Genomic DNA, 18,822 nt, shown 5'->3' with positions numbered 1-18,822 from the left:
CTAAATAGAACACCTAAAGGACATGGGAAGGGTCTTTTTAAACTCTTGCTCTGCGTTTCCGAGCAAAATCACGATTTCGGAGCACAAGACACCATTTTTATATGATTATTGCCGGTATATGTGTGTGTGTGTACATCCACACATTTTACATTTTGTATCCCACTGATTGGCCGGATCTGCATCTGGACCTGAACCAAAATTTAATCGGCTTGTTCTTGCCACCTACTCAACTCATCCACCTAGTTTTGTCATAGTCCGTTCACAACTTATTGAGATATCATGCCGACAAACAAGCGGGTGGATAAATACCCCTGCTTCAATCTTTGGTGGCGGAGGTAAAAATGCATGAACTAAGGTTTCAATGCAAACCCTGAACTCGTTGGAATGTACGATAGGAGGACAAAGGTGACATTACCACTTTGTTGAATGTGTAGTCCTCCTGGTCACAAAGGAGGTTTGAGTTAGATGTAGGTGCATGATGGTGTTGATGGGTTTTCTTAGTTTCATATCAAAAGTTCCCACTTGTCACCTAACCAAACTCATCCACCAAGTTTTGTCAAAACCCATCTACAACGTTTTGAAATATTGTGCTATATATCGTTTTTGGCCCTATCTCTCGGTGAAGGATCACTTAGAAAATAAAAACATTCTAGTATCGGGATCTGGATCCGGATCTTCACCAAATCAAGTCAATTCGTCCTTGTCACACACAATTGCTTCAGATATTAAATCTTTCCTCTTCTCCAATGGCTTGATCTCTGATCATCAATTTGGTTTCAGACCTGGTCACTCTACTCTGGACATGCTGCTTCTGCTTTCTCAACAATGGATGGAGGTCCTCAACGCCAAACAGGAAATTAGAGCTGTCTCCCTTGACATTTCACGTGCCTTCGATACGGTGTGGCACCCTGCTCTGCTCTCCAAACTCTCCTCCTTTGGTATCCATGGAAATCTCCATGCATGGCTGGCGGACTTCCTCTCTGGTCGTAGTCAACGTGTGGCCCTGAATGGGTTTCTCTCATCTCCTCTTCCTGTTCAGGCTGGAGTTCCCCAAGGTAGTGTTCTGGGCCCTGTGCTTTTTCTGGTCTTCATCAATGATCTCTCTGACTCTCTTGAAAATCCTCTCTATCTCTTTGCTGACGACTCTACTCTCTGTCGCTCCATTCCTCATCCCTCAGATCGGCAGTCTGCAGCTTCCTCACTCTCTGCAGACCTGGACAAAATCACAGACTGGTCAAACAAGTGGAACATGTCTTTCAATCCTGACAAATCTCACATTCTTACAATGTCTCTCCGAAAGGACCGACTGGACAACCCTCCCATCTACTTTCTCAACAATCCTCTCCAAGAAGTTCTGTCGCTCAAGCTTTTGGGTCTCACTATCTGCCATGATCTTTCTTGGGAAAACCACATTTCCAAGCTGGCCTCCAAAGCCAGTCGCCGACTGGGCATCCTCCGTCGTGCGAAGTCCTTCCTTGGCACACCTGAGCTCCTCACCACATACAAGGCTTTCATCCGCAGCTCAATGGAATACTGTTCCCCCCTCTGGGCTGGTGCTCCTGCCTCACACCTGGCTCGGCTTCACGCTGTTGAATCCAAAGCTTTCAGAATCATTGGAATCTCCCGCGATGAAGCTATCTCTGAGGGCCTTTCACTCACTCACCGCAGGCAGGTAGGTGGTCTTTCTGTCTTCTACCGACTCCTCTCCGGCCTTGCTCCCCCAGCTCTCTCTGTGCTCTGTCCCCCCAATATTCCTTCAGGTCGCACAAGATCTGCCTGCAACCCTCTTATGGTTAAACTGCCAAAGTCTAGGCTCTCTGCTCACCTTCACTCTTTCATTCCCCTTTTCTCCCGCCTCTGGAACAAACTCCCCCACTCCCTTCAATCCCACTCCTCCCTCCAGGTCTTTAAAACAGCTGTTCACCACCATCTCTTATCTTCCCCCATCGAAAACCTTGATCTTTTCTACCCCCGGTAATTCACCCCAGAGTCCTTGCAGTGTTCATATGTTTTAATCCTCTCCCACCTCCCCCCAAGTCCTCCCGATGTCCCTGCTCTCAAATGTTGTGTTTGTGTCCTTCCCCTTCTTCCCCCTCTCTTTTGTGTCCTCCCCCCTCTCTCCCCATCTTGTCTGCCGCTCCCCTTGTTTTTTGTGTTTTGTGTGTCGGTTTGTCTTTTTGTGTGATTAATGTTTGCTCTTTCACGAGCCTCGATCTTGTATACAAAAAAAAAAAAAAAAAAAAAAAAAAAAAAAAAAAAAAAAAAAAAAAAAAAAAAAAAAAAAAAAAAAAAAAAAAAAAAAAACACAACATGCCACCAAATTTCGTCCGAATCCGTCCATAACTTTTTGAGATATCCTGTTCACATAGACAGACACAGACAGGGGCTGAAAACATAACCTCTGACAAAAGAATAAATATAAAATTCAATTGAAATTAAGTAGCTCCTATATCATAGATTGACGTCAGCCAGATAGAGTGAACCAATTGATTAACACCGTTTTGTGCTACGCATGGTGTAATAGCCACATTTGACTCAGAAGCCATTATACCTTTGTCACCCCATGTATTCTCGTCATGCGTACGTCCCTGATACTTTTAATCCAACCTGCTCTCACTGTTTGGTGTGACTACTTTCCATCCATAGGTTCTCTCATCCAATGGGATGTTGCGAGAGAGCGTGTCCAAGCTCGTCTCAAGCGAATCGGAGAACATTATCAAAAGGTGGGTGCTCGTACTTTTTGTACCATGACAAATATCATTGTGCAACCCAAGTAGTTGTAGTACTTTGTATCAATCCTCCCAATATGGGACTTTTTTCAAAATGACGTATTTCTGCCGCGATTGCTTGGTGCGCTTGCAAAAAAACCCCAGGTAATGAAGTAAATATGGGTGACCTGGACATCTTTCATGCCTCCCAGATATGAATTGTAGAATGAAACAAGTAAAAAGCTTTTAAAGAAGCCAAAAGTTCTTGGAAGTGTACCTACGAGAAAGGAGTGTGCCTCTGCCCAATGAAGCATTTGGAGAACTTCCTGATCAACTCGTCCAAAAAGTTGATATGTTGTAGTTCGTATTGCATATACATGCTGATTATGTGCGCCCATAAAAGGCCAAAGATGGTGCGTTCTAACCAAACCTTCATGCACCAATGAACACCGATGGGAAGGTCATATGTGGGACATGTCAATGCACAGGGTAAGTTTTGAATGATTAGCAGAAAACCCACCATGTGGGTGATCTTCTTATAAGCATGCAACACGTTCTTCGGACGCATACCTTTATTTGGGCGGTGTATAGGCAACTGACGGCGTGAAGCTGGAAGGTGTGAAAACATTTTGCTACCTAGGAGACATGTTGAATGGAGAAGGTGGATCAGATTTGGCAACTGTTGCTCGAGTGAGATGTGCATGGAAGAAGTTTCGGGAACTGAGTGGCGTGCTGATGAGGAGGGGAGTGTCGTTGAAGCTGAAGGGAAAGGTGTATGCTGCACGTCTGAGAAGTGTTATGATTTATGGGAGCGAGACATGAACGTAGAGCAGCAACGAAGGCTGGAAAGGGTGGAAATGCGAATGGTTCGGTGGATGTGCGGAGTGTCGTTGAGAGAGAGGAAGACAAATGATGAATTGCGAAAGATGATGGGAATAGAGCCTGTGATTGATGCTGTGAAGAGAAACAGGTTGAGATGGTTTGGTCATGTGTTGAGGAAGGATGAAAGTGACTGGTTGAGAAGAGTGATGGAAATGAATGTAGAAGGAAGTAGAGGACAGGGAAGACCGAGAAAGACTTGGCTAAAGGTGGTGGAAGAAGAAATGCGGGCAAGGGGGTTAACAAGGAGAGATGCAGAAAATAGGACAAAATGGAGAAGATCGTCATGGGGCCCGCAAGGCTAACCCCCGCTCTAGCAGGGAAAATGGCCTTAAAATGCCTGTTGTTGTTGTCTTACTGCATTGGAAAACATGGGGGTAGAAATACTGGACTGTAAAGGATGTGTACTTGTAATACCCTCTCCCACCTGGAGGCGGCGGTACAGGATACACATTTACATACAGATTTTGCAACCCCTCTCCCCTTCCTTCCCCCTCCTCCTTCCCCCATCCCCACTCCACCCCTTCCCCCACTCCACCCCTTCCCCCACTCCACCCCTTCCCCCACTCCCCAAGACCACAGGCAAAGATAAAAACACCCCTATACACTAATTGGGTACATGCTGATCCTATGTAGCAAGTCTTGATGTAATATTGGACCAACACTCTAGGAGTAATGCGACAACCAAACAAACAGACACTGGTTCGTAAATTATAGCAAGGTTGATATTCACTATTAATTATGCTTGGTAGGAGGGATGGGGTTGAGTGGGGCTTGTATTGGCTGTAAATATATATATATATTGTTACAGACACGACTTTGATGTTAAGGTGGGCCGAGCGGAATGGCCGTCGTGTCCGCACAAATTACCCGATTATACTCGACGTTGATGAAGTCGCGTTACGCTGGCTCAATAAGAAAAAGAAGACACCCGGCTGGGTTATAATGACAGACACCAATGTTTCGATTCTCAATTATATTCGTACGGAAAAGGTTAGATTACAGGGGCTAGAGGTATATCACAGGAAGACAAGCACTTAGACACACTCTTATATTAACCCCGGACAGACGACAGGTAAACGGGACAACGGCTGACTCACACGGGGATTGATGGCTAGGAAAGGCAGATAGCGATGGCTCAAGGTGCACTCTTGGCTCAAAGCAGGGTACAGTCCGGTCCAAAGATGCGGGGAGGTCACAGTGCTCGGAGGTAACGTTCTTTCACAGGCGGGTTCTCTTCCTCTCAGCGATCGCAGGCAACGTTCTTTCTCCAGCTGGGGGCGCATCTGACGTCACATCCGGCGCGGGGCCGCGTATATCCGGCGGGGAGTGACACGCCCTCGGCTCGTTAGCGCCGCCCCAGATGGAATCGGTCCGCCCTTCTGATTGGGTGCGGGGGGTTACCAGGCTCCGCCCTTGAGGAGGAGCTGACAGCCAGCCCCTCCGTGGTAACCCCGTGGAGCGCGTGGTCAATGGCGCTAATCGAGCCGGTGTGAGGACGCATCCTCCCCCGCGCCGCCGCCATCTCCTCTGTTGTTGTTGTAATTGTTGGGGAAGAAGATGGAAGGAGGTATGGGAAAGGTCCTAAACTCACTACTGATGCCATATAATCACATTCTGGTGCAACGAAGAGTCAGAATTAATGGAAACGAGTCCTTAACTGACATAGATTAAGAATAACTAGGAAGATGTCCGAAAGTGGTCTACGTGTGGTGCGGTGGACCTGGGCACGACATTTAATGGGGGAATAAGGGGAAGGTCGGCTCTACTGAGTGTTATTTACATGCAATGGGACTAGGGAATGGGGGATTGGGGAAAGTTGGGGAGTATTGGAGAAATAGGGGAATATTTACAAGCGGATATGGAGGCCAAATTCCATATTCGCAACATTGCACCCTTCTCTACCCTCGGGGCGTCCCGACCCGATAAATTTTTACCTACTTTAGTGTGGCACGCAATGTAGTTCCCTCTACTATTAACTCTACCCTGAGTGCGACAGTTTTACAGATATTCACAAATGAGTAAATATGTCCCCCTGCGACGTTGCACCCTTCTCCTCACAGAAACACACCCACAGGATAACCGAATCCGGAAAGAATTCTCAAACTACACATACAGCCGGTAGGGAGCATTATTTACACGACTACGCTGCTATTTACACTACGATCCAGGACCTGTTTTTGGAGGAACACATGCAGATGTTATGCATAGAGAGAGCGCGCTTGCCAGCATCGATACACCAACCCACGAGTGCTCTGTGGCCGACGGCCTTTAATAACGTGCAGAGCACCCTTTCCCAGCATCAAAAGCACCACCCCACCACCAATCGGTGCAGTCACCATTGTTCATTGGAATAAAAATAAATTCGACAACCCCTAACCCTGCAGGTGTCTCTTGCTCTTCTTGTGGTGCACTTGGTGTTAACTAAAAGTGGTTCACCTGTATGGCATAGGTGCCACGTTGACCCATAGGTCCATCCCCGGGTGGTGCTTGGCCGCAAACGAACTGCGGTCCATTGTGGGTGGCCACAAACATTGCGGTCCATATGGTGTATCGATCCCGGCAGCAAACAGCGAAAGTGCAGGCCCACAACTGCGCAGCCAGCACCTCTCTCTCCTCTCTCTCTACCCCAAAGCCAGATCCTCGGAGGTGGGAGACAAAAGAAGAAACAAGTGAGTAAGGTGGTAAGGGCGCAAAAGTGCACGCAATGTAAGGTGATGCACACTGGGGGCACATGGGAACCAGGTGAGACAGGTACGTTAGGGTGGTGCTCAAAATAATTTTTTTAAAATATTTACTGGGACATGGCTTTATGTTGTTCCTTTTGTTCCAAAATGAAAAGACACCAAATATGAAAGCCATCTGATTTTATTTAGGGGTGCCACATCAGCCTTCAAACTAAAGGTGTCTACAAAACTTTTCTATATATGGATCGAAAGCAAAACCAGAAGTTTGTTTTATGAAAATCCACCCTCCACTCACTTTCTTTGTATTCTAGCAAACACAAGTTACAATAGCTGCACAAATAGCACTATATTGCTATGAAAACTCAAATTCAATGATAACAATCCAAATGTTCAGTTCATAAAATGAAGAGACACCATATCACATAATATTTAAAAACCCAAATATAATGAGAAATGTAACTCCTATTTCTGGGCCTGTTTCACCACTGTTGCCTTCTTGGCATCGGGGTACATCTTCCTGTGAGCAGCAACAACTTGGAGCAGAGCTTGCTTTTGCTCTTCATCCTTTGTAAGGAGCTTATTGTAGTCTTGTATCAATGCGACACCCCTTTCTGCCCTGTCGTTCACCACGACTAAGCCACTGGCGGCTTTCTTTGCTTCCTGAAAGCTGGTTTCTTGCTCCCATGAACCAGGATCCTTATCCATCCAATCAGTTGGGGTCCCTAGGATGCTGAAGAAATGCTTGTTGTGTTTTGTTATGAGGCCAGCGATTGACAGGGCGGTTCCTCGTTTGATAGCTGGTCTCTTTGGAGAGGGGTTTTCACCGTCATTTTTCAATGCTTCAATCATATTGATCTTGCTTTCTTTGTCAATTCTGGTGTCAAAGAATGCAAATGCCACTAGTACTGGGCTCATGTACCACGTGTGGCGGCCAAGTGCCTTCAAGGCTGCCTGAGCCATCTTCTGATTGATTTGTTCAAACTTTTACAACTTCTTGAAGAGGTTAATGTCATTCAGGGGAGCCTCAATAGCTTGTGGAGCCCGAAACCAAGCCTGTACATACACAAGGCAGACAAAAATGTTGAAGGCTCGGAGTTCTCTCGCCTCTCGAAGTGTCAAGTGGAACTCTGACCGAAACATGAACACCTGTAGTGAATATAGTGCTTTTGCCATCCATCTGGCTCTGTGCATTGCTCCTGGAGCCATGATCCAGATTCCACGAGGTGGGATTCCTCCCATGTAGATGACAGTCAGTTCTAGGAATTCACGATAATCATCTCGTGGCTGCTGATCTTTCAAACACACAAGAACGTTTTTGCTTCCAACACAGTGTCTACAGATCCCATTGAAGCCTTCCTCTCTGAGAATTGATCGTGAAGAAACTTCCTGTCCTCGGGGTTGGTGATTATGGCCTCCGAATCTGCATGCCTAAGATCAAACGTCTTCTCCAAGGAGGCCTTGAAGGATGCTTCCTTTTTCTCTTGGGTCGCACCACCCCGCTTTGCACCTTTTTGGAGGCTCCTCCATTCTTCATATAGCCTCTCCAAATGATGGATGCAGTGCTGCTTCGTCGTTGTAGGTAGGTGAGCTTTTTCCCAGAACTTCACAACCTCTTCAATGGTGAGGGTTGCACTCTCCCGGGCAGTGCGATTCTCCTTCTTCAGGTGATGGAAAAACAGGACAAGAGATTGATGCACAGTCGGGAGCTTGGCACCTTTGATGGCATCTCCAGAAGTGGACCCAATGAGATACACATTATCCTGAGCCTGAGTTTTCAATGAAACACTGGTACTAGCACATGCCATATCTGCAAAATAAGCAAGAATGTGGGTAAAATCCTGTTAATTCTTACTCCACAGGGTCACTTTCTACAAAAGAGCCACAGTCAATAAGTTAGGCCTACATATTACACACTAAAAAAGCGTACCCCTGACCCCGGGAACCTGTACAAAACATGCATGAAAATTGCCCAGATAGTGATCATAGGAAGTCTCAAAACTGTATGTATAATATATTGTATATATATAATGCATAATGTGTATTTATGTATATTTATTATTTAATGTATATTTACTATATATTTATTTTTAATATTATATTTAATGTATATATATAATTATGTATTTATTTTGTGTATATACAGCCCAAAAAATGGGAATTCCTATTTTTGCATGGGGGAAAATTCATCACTGATGTGGCACCCCTAATTATTATTGGATTCCATTCAAATTTGGTGTGGTTTCCTTTGACACCAAAAGGAACAAAAATAGACCATGTCCCGGAGAAAATCTGCATTTTGCTTTTTTGAAGCCCACCCTAAGGTACGTTCCTATCGTACGCCCCCCCCCCCCCCCACCAGGTAACCTACATGGCCCCTCCCTTACCCCTTACTGTATCCACAAAACACAACACTACCCATAAACATCTACTTTACAAATCAACAAACATCCCTACTGTCTTCCCCGTTCCTCCCATAAACCAAATTCGTCTTCTCTCCCTCCTAACCAATCAAATTTGCCATTTTCAACTCTCATCAAAATTTGCCATCTCGAACTGCACATCAAAATTTGCCATTACCAATTCATCATCAGTCCCTCCTAGGGAGGGAGAGATGGAATCACCCCAATGTCTCATCCACGTCGTGATGCGTCTCACAAATCCAACAGCAATCCTTACTTCCTGCAACACAAAACAAAGAAAACACAGGTGTGGAGTCATCATCACCACAGGTAAGTGGCTGCGTATGGTGCGACAGGTTCATCAATCCTAACTATCTCCTAAATGACTTTAACAACTTTACACTACCCGGGGTCTTTCTCCGGCCAAACCATTGGCCCTCTTACACTATGGGTTCTAAAAACCAATTCCCATTGGCCAAACTGTGGTGCTTTTCAATTTGGGGTCTCACTCCCCCGATTCATCTCCCGGTGCCCTCGTACAATTTCTGGGCTGCGACGTGTACCTCTCCCAGCGGGTCTACCCACCTGCACACCTCCACCACTGCAGTTGCCACCCGAGCTTACCTAGCTCCTCACCCTAACCTAACTAACTGGGGCAGGCCCTCTGGCGCTCTCCCCACTCGGTGCCCTCTCTGGCACTGGGCTACCCGATCCACACCCGGGATCCTCAGGCACCCACTCACAACTACCGGCTCCCAGAGCCCACCTGCGGCCTCACCTGGCCGACATCCTCACAGTGGTGGAGTGCCCAACCAACTACACACACTAACAGGCTACACGCCCAGCCATTTCCACAACACTAATGCACCCATCCACAATACCATTCTGCAACCGCACCACAAATGCCAATATCCAACCACAATTTACCTGCACCCTCTACCTAACACTTACACTACCCGCCCCGGGTACTCGTGAAAGGGGTCCACTCTTCCCCCATCCACACCTTCGCACCATGCACACCACTCCGTACCACTCACTCCAACTCTCTCCACACACCTGTACCTGCACACCTGTGCTCTCACACCTGGTGCCACCTGCACCCTTCTCTCCCCAAGCGCATTCGCGCTGATCCACAACACCCACTACTCACACACTGCTCCACACACCTGTCCAGTTGCACACCTGTGCAATCACACCTGTTCAATTCTCACACACACGGCATCATCTCAGCTAACTACTCCCCTCTGAAACTTGCGCTTCCCAGTCGTCCCTTTAAACTATTGCGCTCCCACGTCATTATCATCCATACTAATCTACCTGCTTCCCCACTACAGGTATCAGTCACTAACTAAACTTAACGTTACCTAAGGTCATCTTCTCTAGATCCCTACACACAATATCCTAACCCACCCGGGCTAGTTTTCACTGCCATACACCCCATAAACTATTGCTCCTTTGCCCCCATGGGCAGGGTGGCAGGGATGCCATCCCACCACATCGGGGGTCTCTCACTACCAATTTTGCACATCAAATTTCAACAAATTAAAAATTTGCCAATCACTACCCATCATCTGCCAATCACTACTGCCAATCCCTTGCCAATCATCAAATTTTGTTTTTCTCTAATTTTGGGTCCAAAACACTAACCTCATCACCCAGTCGACTCACTAATACCTCTCGGTGCGCCAATTCCTGTCCAAAGCCCGGCTTCGTAAAGCCAAGCAATGGATGCTGGTTGTTTTGTGCCAGCGGCTGGATGCGTCCGGCACTCGGTGCAGGGAAGGAGGTTTACCCGGGCCGAGATCCCACGCACCATCCCGGCACGGAGCCATCCCATGGCTCGATCTCGGCCTGCCGGAATGCCTCACCAAAAAGTGGTCGCCATGACGACCCTTCCTATCCTGCCGCCCGCTCCGCCTGGTGGAGCACGGACGCGGCCGTTCAAAGCGAGGCCCAGCACGCACCGAGGGCCCGATTCGGCTATAAGTCGTTCTAAACTCTACCCCGTCTAACGTCGATGCTTCACCTGCATGCTTACACCCCGCAGCCCGTTCCTTGCTCACACATCCAGCCGTGCCCATGCTCCTCGTACCTTTCCTTACACACCCAGGTACACCCATTCCACTCACAGCCTTGGTCACACACCTGACCACCGAACACTTTGGCACACATTCGTTGGTCGCACACCTCACCAAAACACCGCTTCGCGCCCCCTCCTCTGTCACCTCCTCTGTGACAATCACAGGTGTGCCCTCATTCGCACACCCAACCACGTGCCTCACCACCAACTCCAGCGTGCATTCCCACTCACGCTCTACCATTCCAGGTGTGCATCCTTCCATCCCAGGTGTACATCCTCGCTCACCTGTCACAACAAACTCACTCTCCTTGTCACTCTCACTACTCTCACCTCCATTCTTGACAGCGCACTCACCCTTACTCTTGACAGCGCACTCTTTCCTCGTGCACCTGTCCGTCACACACCTTTCTCGCGCACACTCTCCCGTTACACCCTCTGTAACACTCACCACAGGTGGACACTCTTCCTTACTTCTGACAGCGCACTCTTTCCTCATGCACCTGTCCGTCACACACCTTTCTCGCGCACACTCTTGCGTTACACCCTCTGTAACACTCCCCACAGGTGGACACTCTTCCTTACTTCCGACAGCGCACTCTTTCCTCAGGCACCTCAGAGTCGGACTTTCTCGCACACCTCCTTTTTCGCACACCAGACCTGTCACACACCTCACCAACGGCCTTTCACGAACACCCGGATCCAAACCAATCCCCATGCTTCTTAAATCCCCTGGCGCATCATACGCACGACCATATTGGTCACCACTTACACCGGGTCCTCTTCCTCTTCGCTTCTCCTCCATCACCTGCGAATCCCTCATCCGGTTAATGAGCACATCATCACGATCCGAACACAGACTCTGGACCAATTCTTTTACCTCCTCTTTTATCTCTTTCTTATCCTCTCTCCGTCGCTTTTTAATTTCGCTCATCCCTTCTTCCACTTCTTCTAATTTGTGCTTCACCTCCTTCATCTCCTCGTGCGCCCCTTTAAGTTCTTCCTCTAACTCCACTTTATTTTTTTCTATGTGCTCCCGCACCTCCCGCTCTTTAACCTCCATCACCTCTACCACTTTGTTCATTTTTTTCGTCAAGTCCTCATGTACCGTCTGACACTCTTTTTTAATTACCCCTACGTCCTTTTTCATCTCCTTCTGCGTCGATTTTAACCCCTCTATTACCGCTGTGTTCTTCTTTACCTGTTCCCCCAACTCCTTTTGTCCCACTGTCAGTTGTTCTACTCCCAGCGTCAACTCCTCTATACCCCCTTGCAATTTTACAGTCCCCTTTCTCACCTCCTTCTCCATGCGCTCCTTACAGTGCCTCACCTCCTCGCGCACTCCTCCGACCTCCTCACTCACTCCTCTTCTGATCTCCTCTCCCATCACTTGCATCTCCTGCCCAGATGCCACCCTCATCTGCTCCATTTCCTCCCTGTGAGCATCCAATTTCGTTTCTACCCCCATTCTGACCCCTTCTATCTGCTGCCCCATTTGGTTAACTTCCCTTTCCGCTTGGTCCCTCATGTCCCTCAATTTGCCTTCCATCCTGTTTTCTAACCCCTCTAACCCATTTTTCACTCCCTCTATCTGATTCTCCTGGGCAGCCATTCTATTTTCTACCCCCATTAACCCCTCCTGTATTTCCCCTAATCTATTGTCTAATTTCCCAAATTTCTCGTCTAATCCCTCTATTCTACTCCCTAACCCCCCGATCTGGGCCCCCATTTGGCCCTCCAATCGCTCACCCTGAGCATCCATCCGGTTCCCCATTACCCCCATTTGGTCCTCCAATCGCTCACCCTGAGCATCCATCCGGTTCCCCAATTGGTTACTCTGCAGTTTGAGGGACGCCTGCATTTGCGCCATAAATTGCTCCATGAGGACCTGCATCTGGGCCATCCCTCCCACTTGTGCAGCGGGTGCGGCCGCCGTAGCTATGTGCGAGGCGCCATTTCGCGCGTCTGCTACCCCCGCTGTTTCGCTCTCCTCACGTGTCTCAATTTGGTCCTGGACCGACCCTGCTTCACTCTCCCCTACCGGACCCCAGCCGTCTTGATCCGCCATAGCGCGACTTTCAAAATTCGAGTTTCGTAACACAAATCCAAATTTTGCTGTTATAATTTCGTCGAGCGCAGTAACCGCGGGATCGCGCTCCGGATCGATTTTGTCGAGCGCAGTACGCGCTCCGAATCGATTTTCCCTCCCAAAATTTGGGCCTAACTAATTTAGTCCCGGGTCCGAATCTCACTCCTCGACACCAATTGTTACAGACACGACTTTGATGTTAAGGTGGGCCGAGCGGAATGGCCGTCGTGTCCGCACAAATTACCCGATTATACTCGACGTTGACGAAGTCGCGTTACGCTGGCTCAATAAGAAAAAGAAGACACCCGGCTGGGTTATAATGACAGACACCAATGTTTCGATTCTCAATTATATTCGTACGGAAAAGGTTAGATTACAGGGGCTAGAGGTATATCACAGGAAGACAAGCACTTAGACACACTCTTATATTAACCCCGGACAGACGACAGGTAAACGGGACAACGGCTGACTCACACGGGGATTGATGGCTAGGAAAGGCAGATAGCGATGGCTCAAGGTGCACTCTTGGCTCAAAGCAGGGTACAGTCCGGTCCAAAGATGCGGGGAGGTCACAGCGCTCGGAGGTAACGTTCTTTCACAGGCGGGTTCTCTTCCTCTCAGCGATCGCAGGCAACGTTCTTTCTCCAGCTGGGGGCGCATCTGATGTCACATCCGGCGCGGGGCCGCGTATATCCGGCGGGGAGTGACACGCCCTCGGCTCGTTAGCGCCGCCCCAGATGGAATCGGTCCGCCCTTCTGATTGGGTGCGGGGGGTTACCAGGCTCCGCCCTTGAGGAGGAGCTGACAGCCAGCCCCTCCGTGGTAACCCCGTGGAGCGCGTGGTCAATGGCGCTAATCGAGCCGGTGTGAGGACGCATCCTCCCCCGCGCCGCCGCCATCTCCTCTGTTGTTGTTGTAATTGTTGGGGAAGAAGATGGAAGGAGGTATGGGAAAGGTCCTAAACTCACTACTGATGCCATATAATCACATTCTGGTGCAACGAAGAGTCAGAATTAATGGAAACGAGTCCTTAACTGACATAGATTAAGAATAACTAGGAAGATGTCCGAAAGTGGTCTACGTGTGGTGCGGTGGACCTGGGCACGACATTTAATGGGGGAATAAGGGGAAGGTCGGCTCTACTGAGTGTTATTTACATGCAATGGGACTAGGGAATGGGGGATTGGGGAAAGTTGGGGAGTATTGGAGAAATAGGGGAATATTTACAAGCGGATATGGAGGCCAAATTCCATATTCGCAACAATATATATATATTTACCTCTGCCACCGAAGGTGGATGGAGGTTATGTTTTCACCCCTGTCTGTCCTCAAACAGGACTGTCGGTCTGTGAACAAGATGTCTCAAAAGGTTGTGGACGGATGTGGTCGAAATTTGGTGGAGAGGTTGTGTGTGTGACAACGAAGAATTGATTAGATTTTGGTGAAGATCCGGATCTGGATATGAGAACTTTTTAAGTGATTCTTCACCATTAAGTGATATAGCAAAAAAAGGATATATAGCACAATATATCAAAGTTCTGGACAGATTTGACCAACACTTGGCTTACAGTTTGTGTGTGTGACACAGAAAAGTCGATTTGATTTTGGCTGAAGATCCGAATCAGGATCTGGATACGATAATTTTTTAATTTGTTATGTGATTCTTCACCATTGAGTGATGGGGCCAAAATGATATGTAACATGATATCTCAAAAGGTTGTGGATGACTTGGGAACAAAACGAATTAGATCAGTTGGGTAAATGGCAAGAACAAGCTGATTAGATTTTGATTCAGGTCAGGATCCAGATCCGACCTATCAGTGGGATACAAAACGTAAACTGTTCAGCCTGACTTAGGTATGCTCTCTACCCAGTGCCCTTCTAATTTTTGTTTGGTTCTGGGGCCACAAGATAAATTATGTTATAGACGATTTTTTTTGCATCTCTTAATGAAAGTGTGTGTGTGTGTGTGTGTGTGTGTGTGTGTGTGTGTGTGTGTGTGTGTGTGTGTGTGTTTGGTTGCTAGGATATGGCAGCATGCAAAAAACCGTTAAAAATGACAGTTTGAACATTCGAAGTGTACAATATAATATTATTATATTACAGTACAATATAATACAAGTACAGTACAATATAATATTATTCACGAGATCTTTATGTAAATACAGTACAATATAATCTATATATATAAAACACAGTTTGTGTGTGTGTGTGTGTGTGTGTGTGTGTGTGTGTGTGTGTGTGTGTGTGTGTGTGTGTGTGTGTGTGTGTGTGTGTGTAATGTTACCGGTAGACTCCTAAACGGAGAGGCTCACGTACTTGATATTTGGCACAAACATGGCCATTGAGCCTGGGAAGAACATGGTCGACCTAAAAATTTATTTCATCATATTTTTAAACCATATTTTTACCTCAGCGCATTTCAGCGAGGCATATTATGACCGGAATGGCAGAGCAGCGCGCTGATTCGCTCAGAGCGATCACGTGATGTTCCTTGCCGCCATTAACTCAGTTACGCGTTCGCACGTATTTCAGAGCGAAAAGCGATTCCGTTTTTTCACATTTCAGCGACGAACATTGCCATTCACACCACATAGGTTTTTTTCCCTTTCATCTTTAGATCCATATTTTTTGCCATAACGTAGCGCATTATGGCTCTCTCGAGCTCGAGTTAGCCAATCACCTGGGAGCATGAGGCCACGTTGGCCACGCCCACGATGCAGAGTTGCAATCGATCGCTCAGAGCGATCGATTGCAACTCTGCGTCGTGTCGTGGGCGTGGCCAACGTGGCCTCATGCCCCCAGGTGATTGGCTAACTCGAGCTCGAGAGAGCCATAATGCGCTACGTTATGGCAAAAAATATGGATCTAAAGATGAAAGGGAAAAAAACCTATGTGGTGTGAATGGCAATATTCCTCGCTGAAATGTGAAAAAACGGAATCGCTTTTCGCTCTGAAATACGTGCGAACGCGTAACTGAGTTAATGGCGGCAAGGAACATCACGTGATCGCTCTGAGCGAATCAGCGTGCTGCTCTGCCATTCCGGTCATAATATGCCTCGCTGAAATGCGCTGAGGTAAAAATATGGTTTTAAAATATTATGAAATAAATTTTTAGGTCGACCATGTTCTTCCCAGGCTCAATGGCCATGTTTGTGCCAAATATCAAGTACGTGAGCCTCTCCGTTTAGGAGTCTACCGGTAACATTACACACACACACACGCACACACACACACACACACACAAACTGTGTTTTATATATACTAGGGCATGCCCGTACTATATATATATCTAAAATTATATCCCCCCCCTCTATTTACATGAAATGGTTTGGTCCATTCGCAAAGCCAAAGCGAACGGCTTGCGAGTACGGTGACAATCCCCCCCCCCTCTATTTACATGAAATGGTTTGGTCCATTCGCAAAGCCAAAGCGAACGGCTTGCGAGTACGGTAGAACCCCCCCCTCTATTTACATGAAATGGTTTGGTCCATTCGCAAAGCCAAAGCGAACGGCGAACGGCTAAATCGCCATAGCTCGGTAACTACTTGTCCGATTAATATGAAACCTTGAAAAGGCACATCCTCAGGTCCCCAGCAATATACCTGGCAAGTTTCAAGTATATCGGACCCGTGGTTGTCGAGAAACAGCGGTCACAGACAAACAAACACACAGACACACAGACACACACACACACAGAGATTACTGGAATTATAGATAGATAGATGTATAAATATATATATATACACAGTCGTGGCCAAAAATATTGGCACCCTTGCACTTCTTTCAAATCACTCACAATTTTCTCAAAAATAATTTGAAATTGACAAAAGTATTTGGTCTCCACAATTCTTTATTTCACTGTTAATATTACAGAACCATTGTTTTTATTTCAGAACTTAATATATCCTTTTAAATCAGAAAATAAAAAGAAATGGCATTGACAAAATTATTGACACCATTGACTTCATATTTGGTAGCATGGCCTTTGGACAAAATAACTGCAGTCAAGCGCTTCCTGAAGCCATGAATGATCTTCCTACACCTCTCTACTGGCAGTTCAGATCTCCTCCCCACAGGTGTTCAATGGGATTTAGATCTGGACTCATTGCTGGCCACTTCAGAACAGTCCAGCATTTTGTCTTGAACCATTCCTGGGTGCTTTCGGAAGTGTGTTTGGGGTCATTGTCCTGCTGCAAGACCAATGACCTTTGATGGAGACCCAGCTTTCTGACACTGGGTTGAACATTTCACTCCAAAGTGCCTTGGTAATCTCCTGATTTCATGATGCCATGCACACATTCAAGGCACCCAGTGCCAGTGGCAGCACAGCAACCTCAAAACATCACTGAACCTCCTCCATATTTTACTGTAGGGAAGGTGTTCTTTTCTTTCAAGGCTTCATTTTGTTTCCTGTAAACATAGAGATGATTTGCTTCACCAAAAAGCTCAAATTTGGTCTCATCTGTCCACAGGACATTCTCCCAGAATTATATTTTAGCAAACTCCAGTCAGGCTTTCTCAGCAGAGGGGTCCTCCAGGGGTTTCCTAACATAGAACCCCCTTTCATTGAGTTGACGACGGATGGTGCGAGTTGAAACTGTGGTACCTTGTGTCTGAAGGTCAGCTTGAATCTCTTTGGCAGTTGATTGAGGTGCTTTCTCCACCATTCGAACAACCCTTCGCTGCAATCTTCGATGAAGTTTTCTCTTGCGGTCACGTCCAGCGGGATTGGTTACAGTGCCATGAGCCTTAAACCTCCTACTAACATTGCGTACGGTGGACACAGGAACATCAAGGTCTCTGGAGATGGACTTGTAGCCTTGTGATTGTCCACGCTTGGCTACAATCTTGTGGTTGACCTCTGCAGACAATTCTCTGGTTTTCTTTATTTTCTCCATGCTCATTGTGGTACACACAGTGACACAAAACAGCAGAATGACTCCTTTTCTCTATTCAAGCTGGTTGAATCTGGTGTTGGCCTAATGGGTTAGGGCAGCAGGCTTGGGATCCTAAGGTCCTGAGTTTGAATCCCATTCACCTGTTGAATTAATACCAGGTGGGGTTGACTCAGCCTGTCATCCTTCCGAGGTCGGGGAAATGAGCAAAAGGGTACTGGGTACTCTCTCAAGGAGGTTGGTGCCAGGATTTGCACTCCGGTCACCGTAAAACACCTCATTCCGTAGCGCACACATTGGTGTTTGTCGGGATGGTGCTAAGGATTGGTGCTAAGGTGTCGGGATGGTGCTACAAGTCCATCTTATTCGCAATCAGGTCACTCCATCCCCGTCCTCTGGTCGGCTCAGCGCACTCTCACTCTTCGTCCCAGCGCACCTGGTCACAGCAACCCACACGATCGCACCTCTTGCCTACGAACCCTGGCTAAATCACCTGAATTCATCCCTGCTGTTCAAAACAACATCAAGCTCACCCTGTTCAACACCCGGTCCCTCAACAATAAATGCCTCATCCTGAACGAATACATCCTGGATAACAAACTGGACTTTCTCTGTCTCACCGAAACCTGGCAACAACCTCTGGACTACTACACACTCAACCTCACCACACCCAGTGGATATTCCTACGTCAATAAACCACGCTCGGAGGGCCGAGGTGGTGGAATTGCCGTTATCCACCGTCAAGACATCAAGACCAACCTCATCTCCATCTCATCTGCTCCATCATTTGAACACCTGGCTTTAAAACTCTCTGGTCACACGCAGTCAGTCATGGCTGTCGTCTACCGCCCTCCCAAACCACACCCATCATTCCTGTCTGACTTCTCCTACTTTCTGACCCAGCTATGTTCCCTCTCCCCCTCAATCCTCCTCCTTGGTGATTTCAATATCCACATGGACTCCACTGACTCCACAATAACCACTGACTTCACTGATTTACTCACCTGCTTTAACCTCACTCAACATGTCGACTTTCCTACCCATATCCGTGGTCACATTTTGGACCTTGTCTGCTCCACTGGATT

At 47.4% G+C, this 18,822-nt stretch overlaps 1 protein-coding gene across 1 annotated transcript in view; it reads left to right on the top strand.

Annotated features, from left to right (window-relative positions):
• The window catches only part of LOC137424237 (spliceosome associated factor 3, U4/U6 recycling protein), a gene marked incomplete in the record, with an annotated part of 49,927 nt that overhangs the window by 15,447 nt on the left and 15,658 nt on the right, over nucleotides 1–18,822 (top strand). Inside the window, 1 exon segment of the mRNA XM_078774058.1 lies at nucleotides 2,647–2,723. Coding sequence (XP_078630184.1) covers nucleotides 2,647–2,723 — 77 coding nt within the window.

This window comes from Myxine glutinosa, chromosome 3 (genome assembly GCF_964187855.1).
Source record: "Myxine glutinosa chromosome 3, kmMyxGlut1.1, whole genome shotgun sequence".
In the NCBI taxonomy this organism is placed as follows: domain Eukaryota; kingdom Metazoa; phylum Chordata; class Myxini; order Myxiniformes; family Myxinidae; genus Myxine; species Myxine glutinosa.
The sequence above is the reverse complement of the archived record's forward strand: the minus strand, read 5'-3'. Positions and strand labels throughout refer to the sequence as shown.